General features: G+C 38.9%; 1 protein-coding gene across 1 annotated transcript in view; it reads right to left on the bottom strand.

The window, feature by feature from the left end:
* LOC135216294 (bridge-like lipid transfer protein family member 1) overlaps window positions 1-21,315 on the bottom strand; it is a 661,298-nt gene that overhangs the window by 315,380 nt on the left and 324,603 nt on the right. The window contains exons 8-9 of the mRNA XM_064251460.1: window positions 647-766; window positions 276-509 (exon numbers count right to left, since the gene is read on the bottom strand). Of these exons, the coding sequence (XP_064107530.1) occupies window positions 276-509; window positions 647-766 (354 nt within the window). The remainder of the gene's footprint in view (window positions 1-275; window positions 510-646; window positions 767-21,315) is intronic.

Genomic DNA, 21,315 nt, shown 5'->3' with positions numbered 1-21,315 from the left:
TGAGCTCCTTGGGGTGATAAATTCCTCAGACTCAAGTATTGGTCAGCTTATACTGGATAAGCATGCAGTGAAGAAAACAGCATCTTTTTCATGTATTAGTGAGTGAGCAATACTGTTTTTGCCGGACTGGGTCAGTATAAGCCCCTTCAAAGAAATATCAACCAAACTTATCTTCACGATCATCAGAGACTGACCTCCCGACTGCAAGGGCAAAGCAGCAAGGTTTTGGTTTCATATAGTAGGTATAATATACTGGCTAAGTAAAATAAACTTACTCTTGGCATGGTAACCTGTCCTTGCATCTGCTGAAAGCAGCTTTCTTGGTAAGTGGTACTTAATACTGCTGACTGCTCTGGTGTGCCAGCAACTTTTTTGTCCCGAAGACGTGACCAATACATGTAGCGTTCCTTCTTTAGAGTATTTTGACCAGCAACAGCAGACAATGAACGCATATGGGCTGCATTTACAATGGAGAGTGGATGAAGTGTCTCCAATACAGGTGTTAAAGCCTTTAAAAAAATATTCTAAATTAGGATCACAAACACTAAAAATCGACATCACAGTATATCACCAAAATTATACTTAGTGGTATCTGTCACCTGTAAAAAATTAACTTAGACAGCAAAATATCTACAGTAAATCAAACCTCAATGAAGAGTTGTGTGGACTCAAGGGCCATAGGTGACAACATTATATCAACATCTTTCTTGAGCTTGACAACTACAGTAGTCCGGGTAGTGTTGGCATCACAAACACCAACCATTTCCTGTAATAAAAACATTGAGAACATTACTTAATTTTCTAGTCCAAAGGCTACTTTTTGCATGAATTTTAGAAAATCCCTATTTAAAGAAAAAGACAATCAGACAGTAAGACTGATCTACTTCATAAATAAGGCTCCATAGTGGTTGACAGCTAATAATGTGTCTTGCCAAATTGTACTGTAAGCAGTACATAATAGAATCTTTGTAGTATCCATTAGCCCCCTGCTACATTACACTCCACCTTCTGCTTTCATCCTCGTGATCTTTACCCTCTGACTTGCCCAAGAGCTTCAACCTTGCGTTAACTTTCATTTGTCTTGTAAAAACAAATCATTTGAGCTAGCTTTGTGAGTCAAGAGATGTGGTTAAGCAACCTGGTGCAACTTCGGTACTTTACAACAGTACTGCATAATATTACTAAAGGAATCAATACACAACATGTTGTATATATGACCAAGAACATTAATAAGTTTGCACAAAATAAAACATTTGAAAGAAATAGACCATACTTCTAAGTCTATCAAATAAAAGTGCAGTCTAGTGTCATCCAAATATTTGAGATGGGATTACTTGGGTTTCTTATCTTTTTATTGTCACACACTTTTGTTACTTAAAAGATAAATTTACTAAACATAATGCATAGGCCTTAAAAATATCACAGTGATATCATATCCTACAACATATCAGAAAAAATTATTAACAGTAAAACACATTTTATGTTCCCACCTCCAACAAAGTGGCTCTGGTGGTCACTGTGCTTATGGAACCAGGAAGTTCTATTAGGAAAAACCATGAAAGAAAGATGATAGTCACACTCTTATCAGCTTAAGACTTGGACATTTCAAGCACTAAACATGAGAAATCTGTCTCATTTTCCCTCTTTCTCAAACGTTGTTATATAAGATTTAAAAAAGATAACATACCTTGACAGTTATCAATACCATAATGTACATAAAAGATTTACATGAAAATGTTTTCAGGATTACACATTAGTTATGGTGTCAGTAAGCAATCATATGAATATGTGGCTGTTTGTCAGTATTTATACTCTTCATTCTTCCCTTCACTGTGTATAGGGTATCTTATTCTGAGTTTTGACAAAGTTAATATCACTCTGTAAAATGTAATCAGTATCATTGTGTTAATCAGTACAATGTAAATATAGTAACCATGGTTTCAATGAATGATACAAGACTGTTTATGTTCAAAACTTTATGTGTTCTGGTTGGTGTACACACAAGTTCATAAATCTGAGTAAGGATTCTGTAAAATTTCATTAACCATACCTTATAAATAACAATATTGCTCTTATGTATCTTTAAGAAGCTAAAAATTACATTATTGTAGCAATATAGTAATGAGAGAGAGAGAGAGAGAGAGAAGAGAGAGAGAGAGAGAGAGAGGAGGAGAAGAGAGCGTGTAGAGAGAGCTGATGGAGAGAGAGAGCAGAGAGACGATGAGGAGACCGAGAGAGAGGACGAGAGAGAGAGAGAGAGAGAGAGAGAGAGAGAGAGAGAGAGAGAAGCACATCTGGTAGTCATGAACATCAAAGTAACACATCTGATAAATATAAATATATGCTCTTATATCTGATAAATACCTACACACCTGCAAACCACCATTTTCCTGCGACATGGAACCTGCTAGCGAGACATGCAATCGAGAGTAGCACAATTTTTCGTGTATGTCTTTTGCATAGATATCTCAATTGTCATTACTGTCACAACACATGTATTACAGGCAGTCCCCAGTTATTGGTGACCTTGGTTATCAGCAATCCAGTTTTATGGCACTTGTCTGGTGCCAAAATGTGCTGATTTCCAGTTACTGGCAGCAATAATAGAGTAGTGGCACTGATAGATATCTAACAGAGGAGCCATTAACCAGTTATCGGCACCATAAATTGCCAATAACCTGGGACTGCCTGTATTAATACTATGTGTATTGTTGTGCCAGCTCTCCAATCATATCTGTATAATTTACAACCGACTCTCCTATATCAATTCACACATAGATTTATGTCTGTGAACAGAGATGTCAAATATAATCCTTTCTTTGATCTGTCAGAAGTCAGGACCTATGTACTTTGCAGCTTGAATGAACCAATGACCTATGTGAATATTCTGCAAATATATCAGTTAGCAGCAGACTCCCAAATCTCACTAGTACCTCACCTCACATTGGTGACCCAGAAGCAACTGACAAGGCCAACGCCACCACACACTGGTGACACGGAGATGACCGACTCATCCAAAACCAACAAGGCTGACCCTACCAACGACCCTCACTGCTTCCTCCAAATGCCTACTGCCATTCATGCCCCAATACCCAGAGGCATGGTTCTTCAATGCGGAAACGATCTTCCACACAAGAAAATCACCTCAGCAATGCAGAGTAGGTGCTGCCCTCAAATTCCTGCCTGACAACGTCTTTATGCGAAGTACTAGAGGATCAGCTGAAGTCATCCTCCAGCATGCCACCCACCGAGAGCAACGAAATTCCTCAACAGCGTAAGGGTGGCTGAACAAGTTGAGTAACCAATGCAAGTTTTTAGGCAGCTGTTACAACTATCACATCATCCTTGGACCTCGTGAGGGAGATACAGTGGGCCCAGCGTATTCGCGTTCTCTGGATTAGCGGATTTCTCTCTGGACCATATATATCCTTTATTTGCGGGAAATTTGCCTATTCACAGGTTTTTACGCCAAAAATAATCACCAATTAGTGTATTTTGATATTATTTTCATGACTAAATACATTTTTATAGTACAAAAATTATTTACTAATTTTCATATATTAATACTGATCAATACCATATTGGTAAGTTTAATCAAATTAAATGATATCACATAATAAAAATAATAATTCTCTCTCTCTTCTCTCTCTCTTACAGAGATGTATGTCTTTTACATGGTAAGTAAATGATTTACTATTTTTGAATATTAACATTAATGTAAATAGCAATAGTAATATCAATTCTTTAAAGAAAATACTACAGTGATTTAGTAAGATTTTAGTTTATAAATTTAAAACATTATGTAAGAATGAAGGAAATCCCAGTCTTCCTTCTCTCTTCAACACCATGTACTAAAGCTGTCAAATATATCAAGTAATGGGACAGGAGGGTGAGGAGCTGTTGTTGCCACTAAGTGTTCATGTAATTTCTCTCTCTCTCTCTCTCTCTCTCTCTCTCTCTCTCTCTCTCTCTCTCTCTCTTTTACCGAGATGAAAGAATTTTTAAGGTACTAGTATGCAATGTGTTTATTGATATTTTCAGTTGTTAATAATAATAATAATAATAATAATTACAAAATTTGTGAGTGGTAGTATTTTAAAGATAAAAAAACTTTCCATTTCACTTACGTAAGGATAACTCTTCTATCTCTTACTGAGATGAGAATTTTTATGGTAGAAGTGTGTGTTTATTAATATTTTCAAATAATAATAATAATAATAATAATAATAATAATAATAATAATAATAATAATAATAATATAACTGTAATTTCAAATGAAAATTCTTCCCTTCTTCTTTCTCTGCATCCATTTCCCTGCTTTCTCTCAACTTCAAAGAAACTTGAGTTCAGGAAGCTGTCAAATATGTCAAGTAATGTGGCAGGGGAGGGGAACAGTGCCATATAATGGTCAACAATATTAATGGTTTTTATACAATTTCTCTCTCTCTCTCTCTCTCTCTCTCTCTCTCTCTCTCTCTCTCTCTCTCTCTCTCACTGAGATGAGATGAGATAATTTTTATGGTACATGTATATAATATGTTTATTATTAACACTTTAACGCCAATTGGATGTATTAAACGTCAATATAAATTGTCTGATGGGTGCCGATTGGAAGTATGGTACGTCGATATAAAAAAAAAAAAAATTTAAATTCGCGGAAAAATAGCTATAGGCCTACTAGGTGAAAACTTTTGAATCACGCGCCTTGGGGGATGCTGGGAGCTCACGAATCAAGGCGTTGTTTTGTTTACAATTATTACCCAGGCGCGCAAGCGCGAATTTCTTTCTTCTCGCACTAAAAAAAGTATCGGCGACACATCTCAAAAATTATTTCGTCACTTTGACATAATTTTTGCACCATCTTATATTAGCCGTTACATGGAGTATTATATATGAAAATGTGCGCAATTTCCTATAGAATACAACAACAAACAACTCATGGTTGTAGCTTTTATCAGTTTTGAAATATTTTCATATAAATAATGATAATATTCAATCATTTACCTTTATTTTGCAACAAATTGGAAGTCTCTAACAAAATATTTCGATTTATGGTGAATTTATGAAAAAAAAACATTTTCCTTACTTCCACGCGGTAATTCTTCCGAAAAAAATAAGAAATTTTTTCGTCCGATTGTCGTAAAGTTTGCACCATTTTAAATTACCTGTTACCTAAAGTTTTATATATGAAAATGTGCGCAAATTCATGTAGAATACAACAAAAAACAACCTGTGGTTGTAGCTTTTATCAGTTTTGAAATATTTTCATACAAATAACGATATGTGCCAAAATTTCAACCTTTGGTCAACTTTGACTCTACCAAAATGGTAAAAAAACACAATTGTAAGCTAAAACTATTACATTCTAGTAATATTCTAAATATTCTATCATTTACCTTTACTTTGCAACAAACTGGAAGTCTCTAGCAAAATATTTCGATTTATGATGAATTTACGAATAAACTTTTTCCTTACGTCCGCTCAGTAACTCTTTCGAAAAAATCATAAATTTTTCGTCCGATTGTCGTAATGTTTGCACCATTTTAAATTAGCCGTTACATAAAGTTTTGTATATAAAAATGTGTGCAATTTCATGTAGAATACAACAAAAAACAACCCATGGTTGTAGCTTTTATCAGTTTTGAAATATTTTCATATAAATAAGGATAAATAGAAAAAATTTGCCATTCGGTCAACTTTAACTCAACCGAAATGGTTGAAAACTGCAATTGTAAGCTACAACACTTACAGTCTAGTAATATTCAATCAATTACCTTCATTTGCAACAAACGGAAAGTCTCTAGCACTATATTTCGATTTATGGTGAATTTTTGAAAACAGCTTTTTTTTATGTCGGAGCGTTACGAATTCATGCATCATTTTGTGATATTTTCTGTGTTGCCTTGATCGTTTTACAATGTGTTATATACCAAAATGATCACAATTTAGTGTACAATACAAAGAAAAAAAGTAACTTGTTAGCTTTAACCGTTTTGCTCAGAGCGCGATTTGTATACAATTATATATGAAATTTTTTTTTGGCACTGTCATATATCCCAATATTAATATATGATAATGATTTTTTTTTTTATTTCTGATGGTTGCATACTGAACTTCAGGCAATGACAAAAAAGGAGCCAAAAATGAACTCTTAATCTTGAAAACTAAGCGTGCTGTGATTTTTTTTAAAAACATTTATTCCGCTTCGGCGCTCACTTGCGAACGCTGCCAGCATACAGGAGACGATTTTTAAAATACAGCTTCGGCGTTTAAGGTTAATACTTTGCAATAATAATACTATGGTATAATAATAATAATAATAATAATAATAATAATAATATAACAGTAATTACAAAATTATTGTATTTTAAACACAATATTCTTTCAATTTCACTCTTTTAAATACTGTACAGACAACTATCTCTCTCTCTCTCTCTCTCTCTCTCTCTGATGATAAGATGAGATAATTTTATGGTACACGTATGTAATAAGTTTATTATTAACACTTTAACGCCAATTGGATGTATTAAACGTCGATATAAACTGTCTGTTGGATGCCGATTGGACGTATGGTACGTCGATATAAAAAATTTTTTTTTATAAATTTGCGGAAAAATAGTTATAGGCCTAATAGCAAAAACTTTTGAATCACGAGCCTTGGGAGATGCTGGGAGCTCACGGATCAAGGCGTTGTTTTGTTTACAATCATTACCCAGGCGCGCAAGCGCGAATTTCTTTCTTCTCGCACTAAAAAGTAGCAGCGACACACCTCAGAAATTATTTCGTCACTTTGACATAATTTTTGCACCATCTTATATTAGCCGTTACATGGAGTATTATATATGAAAATGTGCGCAATTTCCTGTGGAATACAACAACAAACAACTCATGGTTGTAGCTTTTATCAATTTTGAAATATTTTCATATAAATAATGATAAGTGCCAAAATTTCAACCTTAGGTCAACTTTGACTACCGAAATGGTCGAAAAACGCAATTGCAAGCTAAAACTCTTATATTCTAGTAATATTCAATCATTTACCTTTATTTTGCAACAAATTGGAAGTCTCTAACAAAATATTTCGATTTATGGTGAATTTATGGAAAAATAAAATAAATTTCCTTACTTCCGCGTGGTAACTCTTCCGGAAAAAAAAAAAAAAATTTCGTCCGATTGTCGTAGTTTGCACCAATTTAAATTACCCATTACGTAAAGTTTTATACATGAAAATGTGCGCAATTTCATGTAGAATACAAAAAAAAGCAACCCATGGCTGTAGCTTTTACCAGTTTTGAAATATTTTCATATAAATAACGATGTGCCAAAATTTCAACATTGACTCTACCGAAATTTTTAAAAAATGCAATTGTAAGCTAAAACTATTACATTCTAGTAATATTCAATCATTTACCTTTATTTTGCAACAAATTGGAAGTCTCTAGCACAATATTTCGATTTATGGTGAATTTACGAAATAAACTTTTTCCTTACGTCCGCGGCCGGGTAACCTCTTCCCGAAAAAAATCATAAATTTTTTCTGTCCTGATTGTCCGCTAATGTTTGCCACCATTTTAAATCAGGCCGTTACATAAAGTTTTTATATAGAAAAATTGTGTCTGCAATTTCATGTAGAATACAACAAAAAAACAACCTATGGTTGTAGTTTTCATCAGTTTTGAAATATTTTCATATAAATAATGATAAATAGAAAAAATTTGCCCTTTGGTCAACTTTAACTCGACCAAAATGGTCTAAAACTGCAATTGTAAGCTACAACACTTACAGTCTACTAATATTCTATCAATTACCTTCATTTGCAACAAACGGAAGTCTCTAGCACAATATTTTGATTTATGGTGAATTTTTGAAAAAAAAAAATAAACAGCTTTTTTTTTTGTCGTAGCGTTACGAATTCATGCATCATTTTGTGATATTTTCTCTGTGTTGCCTTGATTGTTTTACAATGTGTTATATACCAAAATGATCAAAATTTAGTGTACAATACAACGAAAAAAAAGTAACTCGTTAGCTTTAACCGTTTTGCTCAGAGCGCGATTTGTATACAATTATATATGAAATTTTTTTTTGGCACTGTCATATATCCCAATATTTATATATGATAATGATATTTTTTTTCATTTCTGATGGTTGCATACTGAACTTCAGGCAATGACAAAAAAGGAGCCAAAAATGAACTCTTAATCTTGAAAACTAAGCGTGCTGTGATTTTTTGAAAAACATTATTCTGCTTCGGCGCTCACTTGCGAACGCTGCCAGCATACAGGAGACGATTTTTAAAATACAGCTTCGGCGTTTAAGGGTTAATACTTTGCAATAATAATACTATGTATAATAATAATAATAATAATAATAATAATAATAATAATAATAATAATAATAATAATAATAATAATGGTGGGCACAATTTTCAGTGTCGAAAATGATAACAATGATTGCAGGTCCACAATAATATCGCATGTGAAGTATATAAGGTGTTTAATAATAAGAGCTTTCGAACCCTGCACCAGGTTCATCCTCAGCCAAGTGAACATTATACATTTAAAAATCTGTCGAAGTAAACTTCTGAATAGGACAATTATTCCACCATGACGAACGCAAATGAAGGAAGTGCTCAACAGCCCAACTAGGTGATTCCGTATAATAATACTATAACTGTAATTACAAAATTATTGTATTTTAAACACAATAATCTTTCAATTTCACTCTTTTAAATACTGTACAGACAACTCTCTCTCTCTCTCTCTCTCTCTCTCTCTCTCTCTCTCTCTCTCTCTCTCTCTCTCTCTCTCCTCTTCTCTCCACTCTCTCTCTCTCTCTCTCTCTCTCTCTCCACAAGATACGTAAGTCATAGTGGTAACTCTCTCAGTCTCTCTTGGCTGCAAGTGTTAGAAGTATGCATGTAAGTATATACCTTTAAGGGTACTAATGTTTAAGATTACTTTGGAATTATATTAATACAATCTCCAAGATTAATACAGTAATATGATGATAATATTCACGCAAAATTGAAATGACATTATTTCATACATAGGCAATACCTCAAGTTATCAGCAATCTGGTTTTATGGGGGCTAGAATTGGCGAGTTTTGGCACCAAAATACGCCAATTTCCAGTTATCAGTGCCAAAAATAGAGTATTGGCACCAATATACAGTAGGTTCCCGGGTTACGAAGGCTCCGGCTTACGACGTTCTGAGGTTACGACGCTTTTTCTTAAATATTCATTGAAAAATCCGCCCTGGGTTACGACGTTTGTTCCGACGTTACGACGCTGACACTTCTGACGCTCCGAGTTAACGACGCTTTTAAAAAACGCATACTATGATAAAAATCCTTTATAGTTTAGCACAGTATATTAATAAAAATAATTTTCTGGTTAGATTACAACAAAAATTTTGAGGTTATGATGATTTTCGACACTTTTTATGTCGTAATTTTCGATGTTTTGTAGTGACGCCTCATATGCGGATCTAGTTTCCGAGCGAATGAATACATACTAGCTTGCGATGCGCAAAGTTTAAATATAACAGTCCAAAAGTGCAAATAATGAAAAAATCATTGCTTGTTTCCTGTAATAATAACAAAATGAAGTTTCTGGTTAGATTACAACGCAAATTCCAAGTATCCAAAGAGACACATTATCCAGTAATTTGATCAGAGAGAGAGAGAGAGAGAGAGAGAGAGAGAGAGAGAGAGAGAGAGAGAGAGAGAGAGAGAGAGAGAGAGAGAGAGAGAGGCGCCTTCCGACGCTCCGAGTTAAGGACAGAGAGTGTTCGTTTCCTTAAACGGGCCTCTGACTCATGCCAGTAAATGTTTTTGTGATACTAAATAACTAATAATATAAGCCTATTTAAAGATCCGTTTACTTTAATTAGTCTATATGATACGTAAATAGTAATCAACTGTTCTTGTAGCCCTCAAGATTTGGCAAAATCGAAGTATTCAAAGAGAGACATTATCCAGTACACTGAAACCTTGACATACGAATTTAATTTGTTCCGTTACCATCGTCGTATATCAAAACAGTTGTATCTCAAAGCATTTTTTCCCATTTAAAATAATGTAATATGTATTAATCCGTTCTAGCGCTATGAAACCACACCTAAACACAGCTAAATTACATATAATATACACAATTTCTGGCGGTCAGCTCGTGTCGGCCTATGAAAGGATCCTTAATATCATTCTTTTCTAGGTAAAATTAATCTAAAATTACCAGAGAAAAACAAAAATTAAGAAAATGTCAGTAAAACTGACTCGCTCACTCTTAAAAAAGAAGTGTCGGTATTATAATAGGGGCGAGTGGGGAACACTACCACGAGACAATCACCAATTAGAACTTCCAATCAGAATCCCCCAAGAGAGAGCTGATACCAACGGGCGATGCAAGCCGCTACTACTACTACTAGAGGACGCCACGGACAGCAAGCGCCCCTAGCGGACTCCTTAATTTTTTTAGCGCTAGCGTCAAGACGCATTTTTTCCTTGTGCTGTGTTATTACGGATTTATCTCATTAATCTACATGGAACGCTCTGCTATTGCCACGGCTAAGTTAAGTAAACTCATAAGTAATGTTTTACCGCATTTTTATCTTCCGGGTACCAGTATTTTCCTCTTAAATAGGTTCATATACGGTTCCCCGGTGTTGTACTCGTGGCGGCGCCATGCTGCCTCGTTAAGAATTCCCGGTCCTCCATACTGACTTCTTTATACTTATGGGCTTACTAATTTACGTTCATTGTTTTTACATCGAGTTTTAGCTAGTTTAGCCCTCCTACCATATCTCTTAGTTTGGTATTTAGGGCTATTATTATTATTCCGGCCCAGCATCCCGGCTCTTGCTCTTCATCGGCTATCGCTGGCTCCGAGTAGGCCTCTGTTTCTTGGAACAGTCTGCCTCCTCCTGGGCTTCTTCTCTTTACTAAAGTGTCTTTTCCATCTTTTCGATGTATATTTTTATTATATTTAGGGTGTTAGGCTAGCCTAGGTGCTTGTTCCTTGTATTGGTACAGCCTGGTTCACGTGGCCCTCTCACGGTTGTGTTGCTCGCGGCCTAGGCCACTTGCGGTCACGTGTTCCATCGCACCTTACCCTGCCCCTGCCCTCCCTTTCCTGTATAGGGAGGTGCTGGGGGACCCCTTGGTTGTCATGACAACCTCAGTCGCCTTCTCTCTCTCCCTCTCTGAGGTGGCCAGGGGTTCCTCCCAGCGGGGGGTATAGGGCGACCACTCATGAGGTACCCGGGTCTCCATGCGGGTAGTCGGTGAGGAGGGGAGGAGGAGCCCTAGGCCAATCCCTCCCCCCTCTCTCAACTCCCGCCGTGTTACGCCGAGACCTTCCTCCCCCCCTCCCCAGTTGCTCAGCCACCTCCCTCGCTATAACGAAAGGAGCCTTCCGTCGCAGCCGGGGCACCTTTGGTTATAGGTTACTGGCTCCGCTAGCGGGCGGGGTGGTCACTACCAGTGGTCGGTTGCTTGCCTACTATATCCTTACATCTCTCCCCCGCTACCGGAAGGGAGCTTGCTTCTTACCCGCGCACTCTTCAGTAGACGGGCGGAGAGAGGTTTGTATTATTATTATTATTATTATTTTAAGGATATACCCTAATTTTTCAATGAATTGTGTAATGTTATTATTAATATCATACATCCCCCGCCATTTTCCGTCGTGGTTTCCTATTACCACCACTCCTGGTTGGTTTTCTTTTGTGTCCCCGCCATCAGCGGAGCTATAGCCTAGGGCACACAACCAACCTGGTTACCACACGTATTTTGGCGGGGCTCTGGTTTAATCTAACTTTATCGCTCCGGCACCAGCGGAGCATCTGTTAGACTGTAAGTGTTTTACCTGGTACTCATGTATCTTTCCACTTACAGGCTACCAACTGTCCAGGTCCCAGCGTGCAACGCGACGGTTGTACGACCCCGCCGGCCACGATGAGTGCAGGTCTCACGCCCCCTGTGCCACGTCATACAATGAGATGATCGTCTGGCACCCAGAAGCCTGCGCCATCTGCTACGACCTAGTCGGTCAGCTGGGAGATGGGGTAAGTCCGTTATAGGCTTCCTTATTATCTTTACTAACAACTCTTAGTCATAAGTTTGTTAACCCCGTTCCCCCACTAGAAGCTAATCTCGCCTTTCTTTCAGGCTACTGGTGTGAGGGAAGTCGCCCTCGCTACCCTGAAAGCGTGGGTGGGCGGCTTCGGGGAAGAACGCCGCCAAAAGGCCAGCCATACATTCTTGATAAGAAGCTGGCTGTCCAGATCTTCCCCGCGGGCAAGTCGACTGGTTACGTTGACCCCTTGTCCGCGGCCCCTCTGATAGCCTCCATCCCCAGCAAGACCTCCAGCAATCCTTTGGGGGTCGTAAGCCTCCCAGGAGTCGGTCCCGGACGTCGCTGCCCTGGACCTTAACATCGAGCCCATGGCGGTAGGGGTAGAGGATTTGTTGGTTGAGGTAGGTGTGTCGGGCGCCCAAGGTCTTTCCTTGGGTGCTCCTGGATCTTCTCCTGTCCCTTCTTCCAGTGCTTCTTTCCAAGGCTTTGTGGGATCTGAGATCCCTACTCGCTCTCCCGCTCTCTCTGTACCCCCAAAGGTGAAGGGACAGAGAGAACCGAAGACTCTGGCCAAGACAACTTCTAAGAAGTCGTCTTCGTCTTCTCGGCTAGGAAGTCTTCGACTTCCTACGCCGACGCGGTGAAAGCGAAGCCGAGCTCTTCTCACTCAAAGAGCTCTAGAAGCAAGGCTTCTAAGGAGAAGGCTCGCGCTCCCTCCGAGAATTCCGTGGGAGTGCCTTCTCCCCAGCCTCCACCGCTTCCACTTCCGGCTACGCCGGTAGGAGGAGCAGGGCCTAGCACCTTTGATCCCTCTGCTTTCTCAGCAGTGGTGATGCAACAGGTGGGCGAGCTGGTTGGCTCGCAAGTCTCCGCCCTGGGGACGAGATTCGAGCAGATGTTCGCACAGTTGTCGAGCACTCTGTCTCAATCAGGCCAGTCAATACAAGATCTCTCTAACAGGGTTAGGGAGAATGAGGACCGAGTAGCCGGGCTATCTCAGGTTCCTCTTCCAGTTTCCCCAGTGCCAAGCACTGGCATTCTCCAACTCCCGCCATACGACTCTCTGCCAGCTTTCTCCATGGAGAACCCATGGAGAGTAGCTGCCTACGCTCCTTTCAAGGATGGGATGATCTCTATCCCGGAGTGTGGAACTCGGAGGATTGAGGACTTCGAGTTTTACCCTCCGGGTCTGACGCAGCCTTTCATTCGGTTATGCTAGGCTGACTGTAACGGCTCTGACTAGGGAAGACAAGATCTCTAGAGAGTCTGTCCTATATAGTAGAGATCATGCTCAGCGGGAATGGGTTCACTGCCTTGGAGGACTGGGAGTGTACGAACACTAAACTCCAGGCCTACAAGAGTCCCTTTACTATTTTCGCGACGGAAGAGGAGGTTTCTCTTCCGTTCGCCACGAAATTAGTAGAGAAGTCCCTTCAGGCAGTCCTCAAGGATGAGCCCATCCCACAGTTGAGGGAGGCGGAGTCTACTTCTCCGCTCTTCCCGGCTTTCGGAGAATTGTGGGAGAACTTGCCAGCTACGTTCACGCTTGGTAAGCTCAAACCGGACTGCGCCATGGACCAGTTCGGCGAGAAACTACCAAGGCTGCCGGATTCCCTAATCCAGGCAGAGTTTGATGCGCGAACCAGGTTTGGCAGGTCCCTCAATTCCCTTATAATCACGGAAATGGCTGCTCTCTCTTATGCTACGGAACCGCTGTTCAAGATTTTGGCAAAATCTCAGTTCCAGACGGTACTATCAGACGCTTTCGACTTCTTCCAGGCTAGGAGGAATTGCCGGAAGCATGTTCTACAGGAGTGTACTATTAGGCACGAGCCGAATAGACTCTTGGCTTCTAGCATGAGCGGATCTCTTCCCAGAGTCCGCTGTCAACGAAGTGCACCACGAAGCTGCTAGGCTCAACCAGAGCCTTAGAGCTAGGTGGGGTATTTCCTCGAAGAGGAAACAGGAATCCGTCCCCACTGCTGGTAAGAAGCAAAAGAAGGCTGGTAAGAGGTTCCAGCCGTATCAGAAACACCAGCAACAGCAGCAATTTGTGCAAGCTGTCCCAGTTACCCAACAAGGACAACCTGCTAGCTCGAAGCAGAACCAGCCTATCCTCCTGTTGTCCCCTCAATCACAGCCGTCCACCTCCTACGCAATCTCGCCGGCCTTCAACCCTTCATATGAGGCCCAAGGTTACAAACAACCAAGAGGTAGGGCGAGAGGTTACTTTCGTCAGCGTGGCGCAGGAAGGGCAACAAGGAGCAGGCAGTTCAGAGGAGGGCGTGGTGGTCAACCCGCCCATCAACAATGAGGCTCCCCAGGTAGGAGGGAGGCTGTTCCTCTTCCGCCACAGGTGGGGGTTCAGCAATTGGGCACAGAGCATAGTGTCCAAAGGATTGGGTTGGAGTTGGATCAAAGAGCCTCCTCCAATCAAATCATTCCAGATACCATCAGAGGAATTGACAGATTACGCGGAAGAACTCTTCAGAAAGGAGCTATTGCGAGAGTCAAGCATCTAAAATTTCAAGGTCGCTTATTCAGCGCTGCCAAAGAAAGGCTCAACAAAAAGAAGGTAATCTTAGACTTGTCAAAGCTAAAAACTCTTTCATTCGTTGCGACAAGTTCAAGATGCTTACCCTCTCGCAAGTAAGGACCTTACTTCCGCGTGGAGCCGTCACATGCTCCATCGATCTTACAGATGCATACTATCATATCCCTATAGCCAGGCACTTCCGCCCATTCCTAGGATTCAGGCTAGGAAATCAAACATTCTCATTGCAAAGTGATGCCCTTCGGTCTGAATGTAGCCCCCGAGGGTATTCACAAAAATAGCAGAAGTGGTTGTACAACAATTGATAGCTCAGGGAATCATGGTAGCATCAATACCCTCGACGATGGTTGATCTGGGCACCAACAGTCGAGGAATGTCTCAAAGCCACCAAAAAGGTAGTTTTACTTTCTGGAACATCTGGGGTTCCAGATAAACAAAACGAAATCCAGACTCACTCCAGAGTCTCGCTTTCAGTGGCTAGGAATCCAATGGGACTTGTCTTCCCACAATCTGTCAATTGCCAGTGGCCAAACGGAAGGAAATAGCAAAATCTGTCAGGCAATTTCTCAAATGCAAACAAACGTCAAGGAGAAACCAGGAGAGAATCCTAGGGTCCCTCCAGTTTGCTTCAGTAACAGATTCCTCCTGAAGGCAAGGCTGAAAGATTTAAATCGAATTGGCGATCAAGAGCAAACACCAAATATCGAGACAAGTTGTCAGTAATCCCACAGATCCTCCGCAATCAACTCCGTCCTTGGTCAAAGTAAAGAACTTAGCCAAGAAAGTACCCCTTCAACTATCCCCTTCCAGTGTTAACCATTCACACGGACGCCTCCCTGTCCGGGTGGGGGGGATACTCTCAGTTCAAACAGTTCAGGGACTTGGTCAGTTTCAATTTCGCCAGCTCCCACATAAACGTGTTGGAAGCAATGGCAGTATTTCTTACCTTGAAGAGACTGCTTCCCCCGAAGAAAAGTCTCATCTAAGGCTAGTTTTGGACAGTGCAGTGGTAGTTCATTGCATCAACAGAGGAGGGTCCACAAGTCCAAGCATGTCAATCATGTCATGATAGCCATCTTTGCCTTAGCAAACAAACACAAATGGCATCTATCTGCACTCACCTGGCAGAGTAAGAAATGTGATAGCAGCGCCCTGTCCCCCCCGGTCAGTTCCTCTGGAATCAGAATGGTCTCTAGACGACGGTTCATTCCAGTGGGTAAGCCTGAGAGTCCCAGGTCTCCAAGTGGATCTCTTCGCCTCACAAGCGAACCACAAGCTCCCTTGCTATGTGGCCCCCAACCTGGACCCTCTGGCTTATGTCCACGGACGCCCTGTCGTTGGACTGGAATCAGTGGAGGAGAATTTATGTTTTTCCTCCAGTGAATCTTCTCTTGAAAGTCCTAAGCAAACTAAGTCTTTCAAAGGGATAGTAGCTCTGATTGCACCGGACTGGCCCAAGAGCAACTGGTATCCTCTTCTTCTGGAATTGGGTCTCCGACCTCAACGGATCCCCAATCCCAAGCTATCACAATCAGTACAATGAGGACTGGTGTTCGCTTCCTCGGGAATTCTCCAGACCCTAACTTTATGGACTTCATGAAGTTTGCGGCTAATAAAGATGCTAATATTGATCCACAGAATATTCTCTTCCTAGAATCAGATAAGAGAGAGTCAACCATTCGACAATATGACTCAGCTGTTAAAAAATTAGCATCTTTCTTGAAAGAATCGAACACTACAACCATGACAGTTAATCTGGCTATATCCTTTTTCAGATCCTTGTTTGAAAAAGGTTTAGCAGCTAGCACTATTACCACCTCATAAATCGGCTTTGAAGAAATCTTTCAAGTAGGTTTTCAGATAGATCTGACTGAATCTTATTTCACGTCTATCTCTAAAGCCTGTGCTAGACCTTAGACCTTCCAAAGCCTACTACAGTTTCATGGTTCTTAAATGATGTCCTCAAACTAGCTTCAGATACTGACAACTCATCTTGTACATTCATAATGCTCCTGAGGAAAACATTATTCTTATTAAGCCTAGCCTCAGGAGCTAGAATTTCAGAACTGTCGGCTCTATCCAGGGATGCGGGTCATGTGGAATTCCTCCCATCAGGAGAAGTTCTACTTGCTCCGGATCGTAGCTTTTTTAGCCAAAAATGAGGATCCTCTTGCAAGGTGGGCCCCTTGGAAGGTTATCCCACTTCCCCAGGATCCCTCTCTCTCTCTGCCCAGTATCAACTCTTAGAGCCTTTCTATCTCGTACTTCTTCAAGATCCTCAGGTGCTCTCTTCATGAGAGAAAAAGGTGGTACTTTGTCAGTAAAAGGTATTAGACAACAAATCCTTTACTTCATAAACAAGCCAATCCTGAATCATTTCCAAAAGCACATGATATCAGGGGAGTAGCCACCTCAATTAATTATTTTCAACATATGAACTTTCAGGTTCTTAAAAAGTATACTGGATGGAAATCCCCGACAGTCTTTAAACGCCATTATCTAAAGTCCTTGGAATCTTTAAAGTTTTCAGCAGTAGCAGCGGGAAACATTGTTTCCCCTGATACTGTATAGTAGTTGTAGTATAGATCCAGGTCTCCTTTCTACCTACATCATCCAACATGCCTCACCCTATCGCCAGGCTACTCGAATATCATAGCCTTAGCCGCTGAATCATATAGTGGATTGTCCCTTATTTTTTTGCTAGGGACATCCACACTTGTACTGATAGTGTACTTCAGTGTGCCTACCCTTATTTTATGCTAGGGTAGGACCACAGTGTTTGTGTATTATATTTTGCCAAACTTATATTAATGATGGACTCAGTGTACCTACCCTTATTTTTATGCTAGGGTAGGACACAATGTGTTTGTATATTTTGTAAATATGTTCAAGTAAATCCCTTTTTGTTTTATATTACATGCATCACTGTAATTTACTATAATTACCATTAAGTACTTTAAGATTACTAACGTTCTGTTGTTTACTGTTTAGTATAAGTTAGTTTAAGTGCTTAGTTTGTATGCTGTAATTGATTTACTTATATTATATCCATCATTTTACACTGCTCATTTGTTCCTTTTTTTTTTTTTTTTTTTTTTTTTTTTTTTGTTTTTTTTTTTTTTGCCCCCATCTTGTCTGTTTCTCTGGTACTCTTTCATAGGCCGACGAGCTGAGCCCAGAAAAGGGATTTTGACGAAGGAAAAATCTATTTCTGGGTGATTGGCTCGTGTCGCCCTATGAAACCCCCCCTTTTATGGTTTTTCCCCCCCTTGCAGGACAAGATGTTTTTAGATTAAGGATGTCCGCTAGGGGCGCTGCTGTCCGTGGCGTCCTCTAGTAGTAGTAGTAGCGGCTGCATCGCCCGTTGGTATCAGCTCTCTCTTGGGGGGATTCTGATAGGAAGTTCTAATTGGTGATTGTCTCGTGGTAGTGTTCCCCACTCGCCCCTATTATCATACCGACACTTCTTTTTAAGAGTGAGCGAGTCAGTTTTACTGACATTTTCTAATTTTGTTTTTCTCTGGTAATTTTAGATTAATTTTACCTAGAAAGAATGATATTAAGGATCCTTTCATAGGGCGACACGAGCCAATCACCCAGAAATAGATTTTTCCTTCGTCAAAATCCCTTTTATACACAAATAAACGAGTAATAACACACATAATGATAAAATAACATAGCAATGTGATAAATGTTTATAAAATCAATAAAAAAAAGGAATTTTACTTACCACAACGAGAGATGACGTGAGGCCAGCAGGGGGAGGAGGTAGGGAAGGGTGGCAGGGAACGATTTGTTCTCTTTTTATTTACGTATGTACACTAATAACTACGTAATAAACACTAATGAAATAACATTGCTAAACTAATTTCTATTTTTTTTAATCAGTTCGTAGTTTAGAAATAATGGTGATGCCTTTGGAAGGTTTTTATAGCTTCCTTCTGCTTGATGATCGTGGATATTGTAGAAGGATTTCGACCATACTCGTTTGCCAAATCGACGATACGAACTAGCTTTGCTATAATTTCATGTTTTGTGCTTCCATCGAAATCATTTCTTGGGTTTTTTCTTATCACCTGCTTCGTCTTTAGCTTTGGGACCCATGGTTAATAATAAAATAGACAAAATAACACAAAAAATAGGCACAAATACAATGAACTAAACAACGACGTGTTAACGATGCAGCACCAACAAAACAAACAGACTGAACGCCATTTTATTCGTCGCCTATACAACTATCACTCATCGCAAAAATCGTATCTCATATTTAGTTGTCTATCAAAGCATATATTTTTCGCAAATTTTCTGTTGTATCTCAAAACATTCGTATATTAGGGCAATTGTATGTCAAGGTTCCAGTGTACAGTGGTCCCCCCGTATTCGCGTTCTCCGGATTCGCGGATTTTTCTTTGGAACCTATCTTGAAATTATTTGCGGACGGACTCGCCCATTCGCGGAATTTTCCGACAAAAATAATCACTAATTAGTGTATTTTGATGTTTATTTTCATGACTACATACATTTTTATGATACAAAAATGATTTACTAATTTTCAAATATTAATTTTGATTAATACTGTATTAGTAAGTTTAATAAGTTTAAATGATATCACATAATAAATATAATAATTCTCGCTCTCTCTCTCTCTCTCTCTCTCTCCTCTCTCTACTACAAAGATGTATGTTTTTTGTATAATAAATAAATGATTTACTATTTTGTTAAATATTAATATTAATTTATACAGCAATAATATCAATTCATTAAAGAAAATACCATAGTGAATTAGTAAGATTTTAGCTTATAAATTCAAAAAATTATGTATGAATGAAGGAAATCCGCCTTCTTTCTCAAACTCTCCAGGTACTAAAACTGTCATACGTATCAAGTTTTTTGAATACTTTCAATAATAATAATAATAATAATAATAATAATAATTACAAAATTCATATTTATGTGATAGTATTTTAAAGAAATACAATACTAATCTATCCATGTCACTTTTAATTAAGTTAACTCTCTCTCTCTCTCTCTCTCTCATCTCTCTCTCTCTCTCTCTCTCTCTCTCTCTTGCCACACAAGATAATGTGTCATAGTGGTTACTCCCTCCTTCTCTTTCGCTGGAAGCGTTATAAGTATTTTTTTGAGAGAACAGAGAGAGATAAACACTCTCTCTCTCTTTTACCGAGATGAAAGAATTTTTTATGGTACTAGTATGTAAAACTGTTATTAATAATTCAGTTATTTAATAATAACTAATGATAATAATAATAATAATAATAAAACTGTAATTACAAAATTCATAATGGTAGTATTTTAAAGAGATGAAATGACCTTTCCATTTCACTTGTAAGGATAACTCCTCTTTCTTACTGTAATGAGAGAATTTTTATGGTAGATGCATGTGTTTATTTATTTTCAATAATAATAATAATAATAATAGAAGTAGTAATAATACGATAACTAATTTCAAATGAAAATTCTTCCCTTCGTCTTTTTCAGTATCAATTTCCCTCCCTACCTTCTCTTAACTCCAGTGACGCTTGGAGCTGGGAAAGTAACACCTGCCATACATGGTCAACAAATTTAATGGTTTAATGTAATCTCTCTCTCTCTCTCTCTCTCTCTCTCTCTCTCTCTCTCTCTCTCTCTCTCTCTCTCTCTCTCTCCTGCGTGTTTAGCAGATTCGCAATACGATGAGGTAGCAGGAAGGGAACTGGCATTTTCTCATCTATGAAATCAGCAACAGTCCTAACCAAAAAGATACAAAAGCATTCATAGATATATAGAAGGATATAATCCTTCAAACTGGAACAAATCTAATGAAAAAACATCTTAAAAATAATTGAAGAAGTTCCAAATAAAATCCAAGTGGTCAAGAGACTCATAAAGAAAATATACATAAACCAACATATTCCGACAAAGAAAATGAATAAGGTGAATCTTGTGAATATCCTAATTGATGCATTAGGAAAAAGAATGCCAAAAGCATGCAAACTGTGTAAGGTTTGGTATAGCATAGTCATTCCACAAAACCTAATCAGAAAATGTGCTGCATGCAACATTCCGACCCATCCACAGTGTGCTGAGGTAATACAAGATTTGAGAAAAGATACAAGAATTTTTTGTTTGTTCAACATGTCTATCATGGATAGACAATGTTATTAAATCAAGATTGAATGTACAAATAGTTGAGGATGAAGAGGAAGAAGGAAAGGAAGAAGAAGAAGAAAAGAAGAAGAGGAAAACGGAAGAGAAGTAAACAAAAATGAAATGACAGAAAAAAAAAATAAGGAAAACAAAGACAAGAACAAGATAAAAGTATGGATGCAGAGATACTCATTGATACTACATATGAGGCAATAAAGCAGCATACCTACGAAGAAATAAATTACGATATGACAACAGAAAAGCAAATCCCGAAGAGGCTCTACCCAGATCTATACAATGACGGGAAAGAGGAAAAAATAGACAAGAAAGACAAAATCTGCAACCTTTTCCGAAAAGAGGGAATTGCAGATTTGGAGAAAGATGTTACTACAAACATCCTAAGATATGTCAAAACTATGAAATATATGGTAAATGTGCATACTTAGATGGATATGGGGATGATTGCAGAGATCTGCATCCAAAAATATGTAAAAACCTAAAAGAAGGAAAAGGATGTAAGTTCGACAAAAAATGCA

The sequence above is a fragment of the Macrobrachium nipponense genome, chromosome 6 (genome assembly GCF_015104395.2).
Source record: "Macrobrachium nipponense isolate FS-2020 chromosome 6, ASM1510439v2, whole genome shotgun sequence".
NCBI lineage: Eukaryota > Metazoa > Arthropoda > Malacostraca > Decapoda > Palaemonidae > Macrobrachium > Macrobrachium nipponense.
This window is presented reverse-complemented; position numbering and strand designations above follow the sequence as displayed.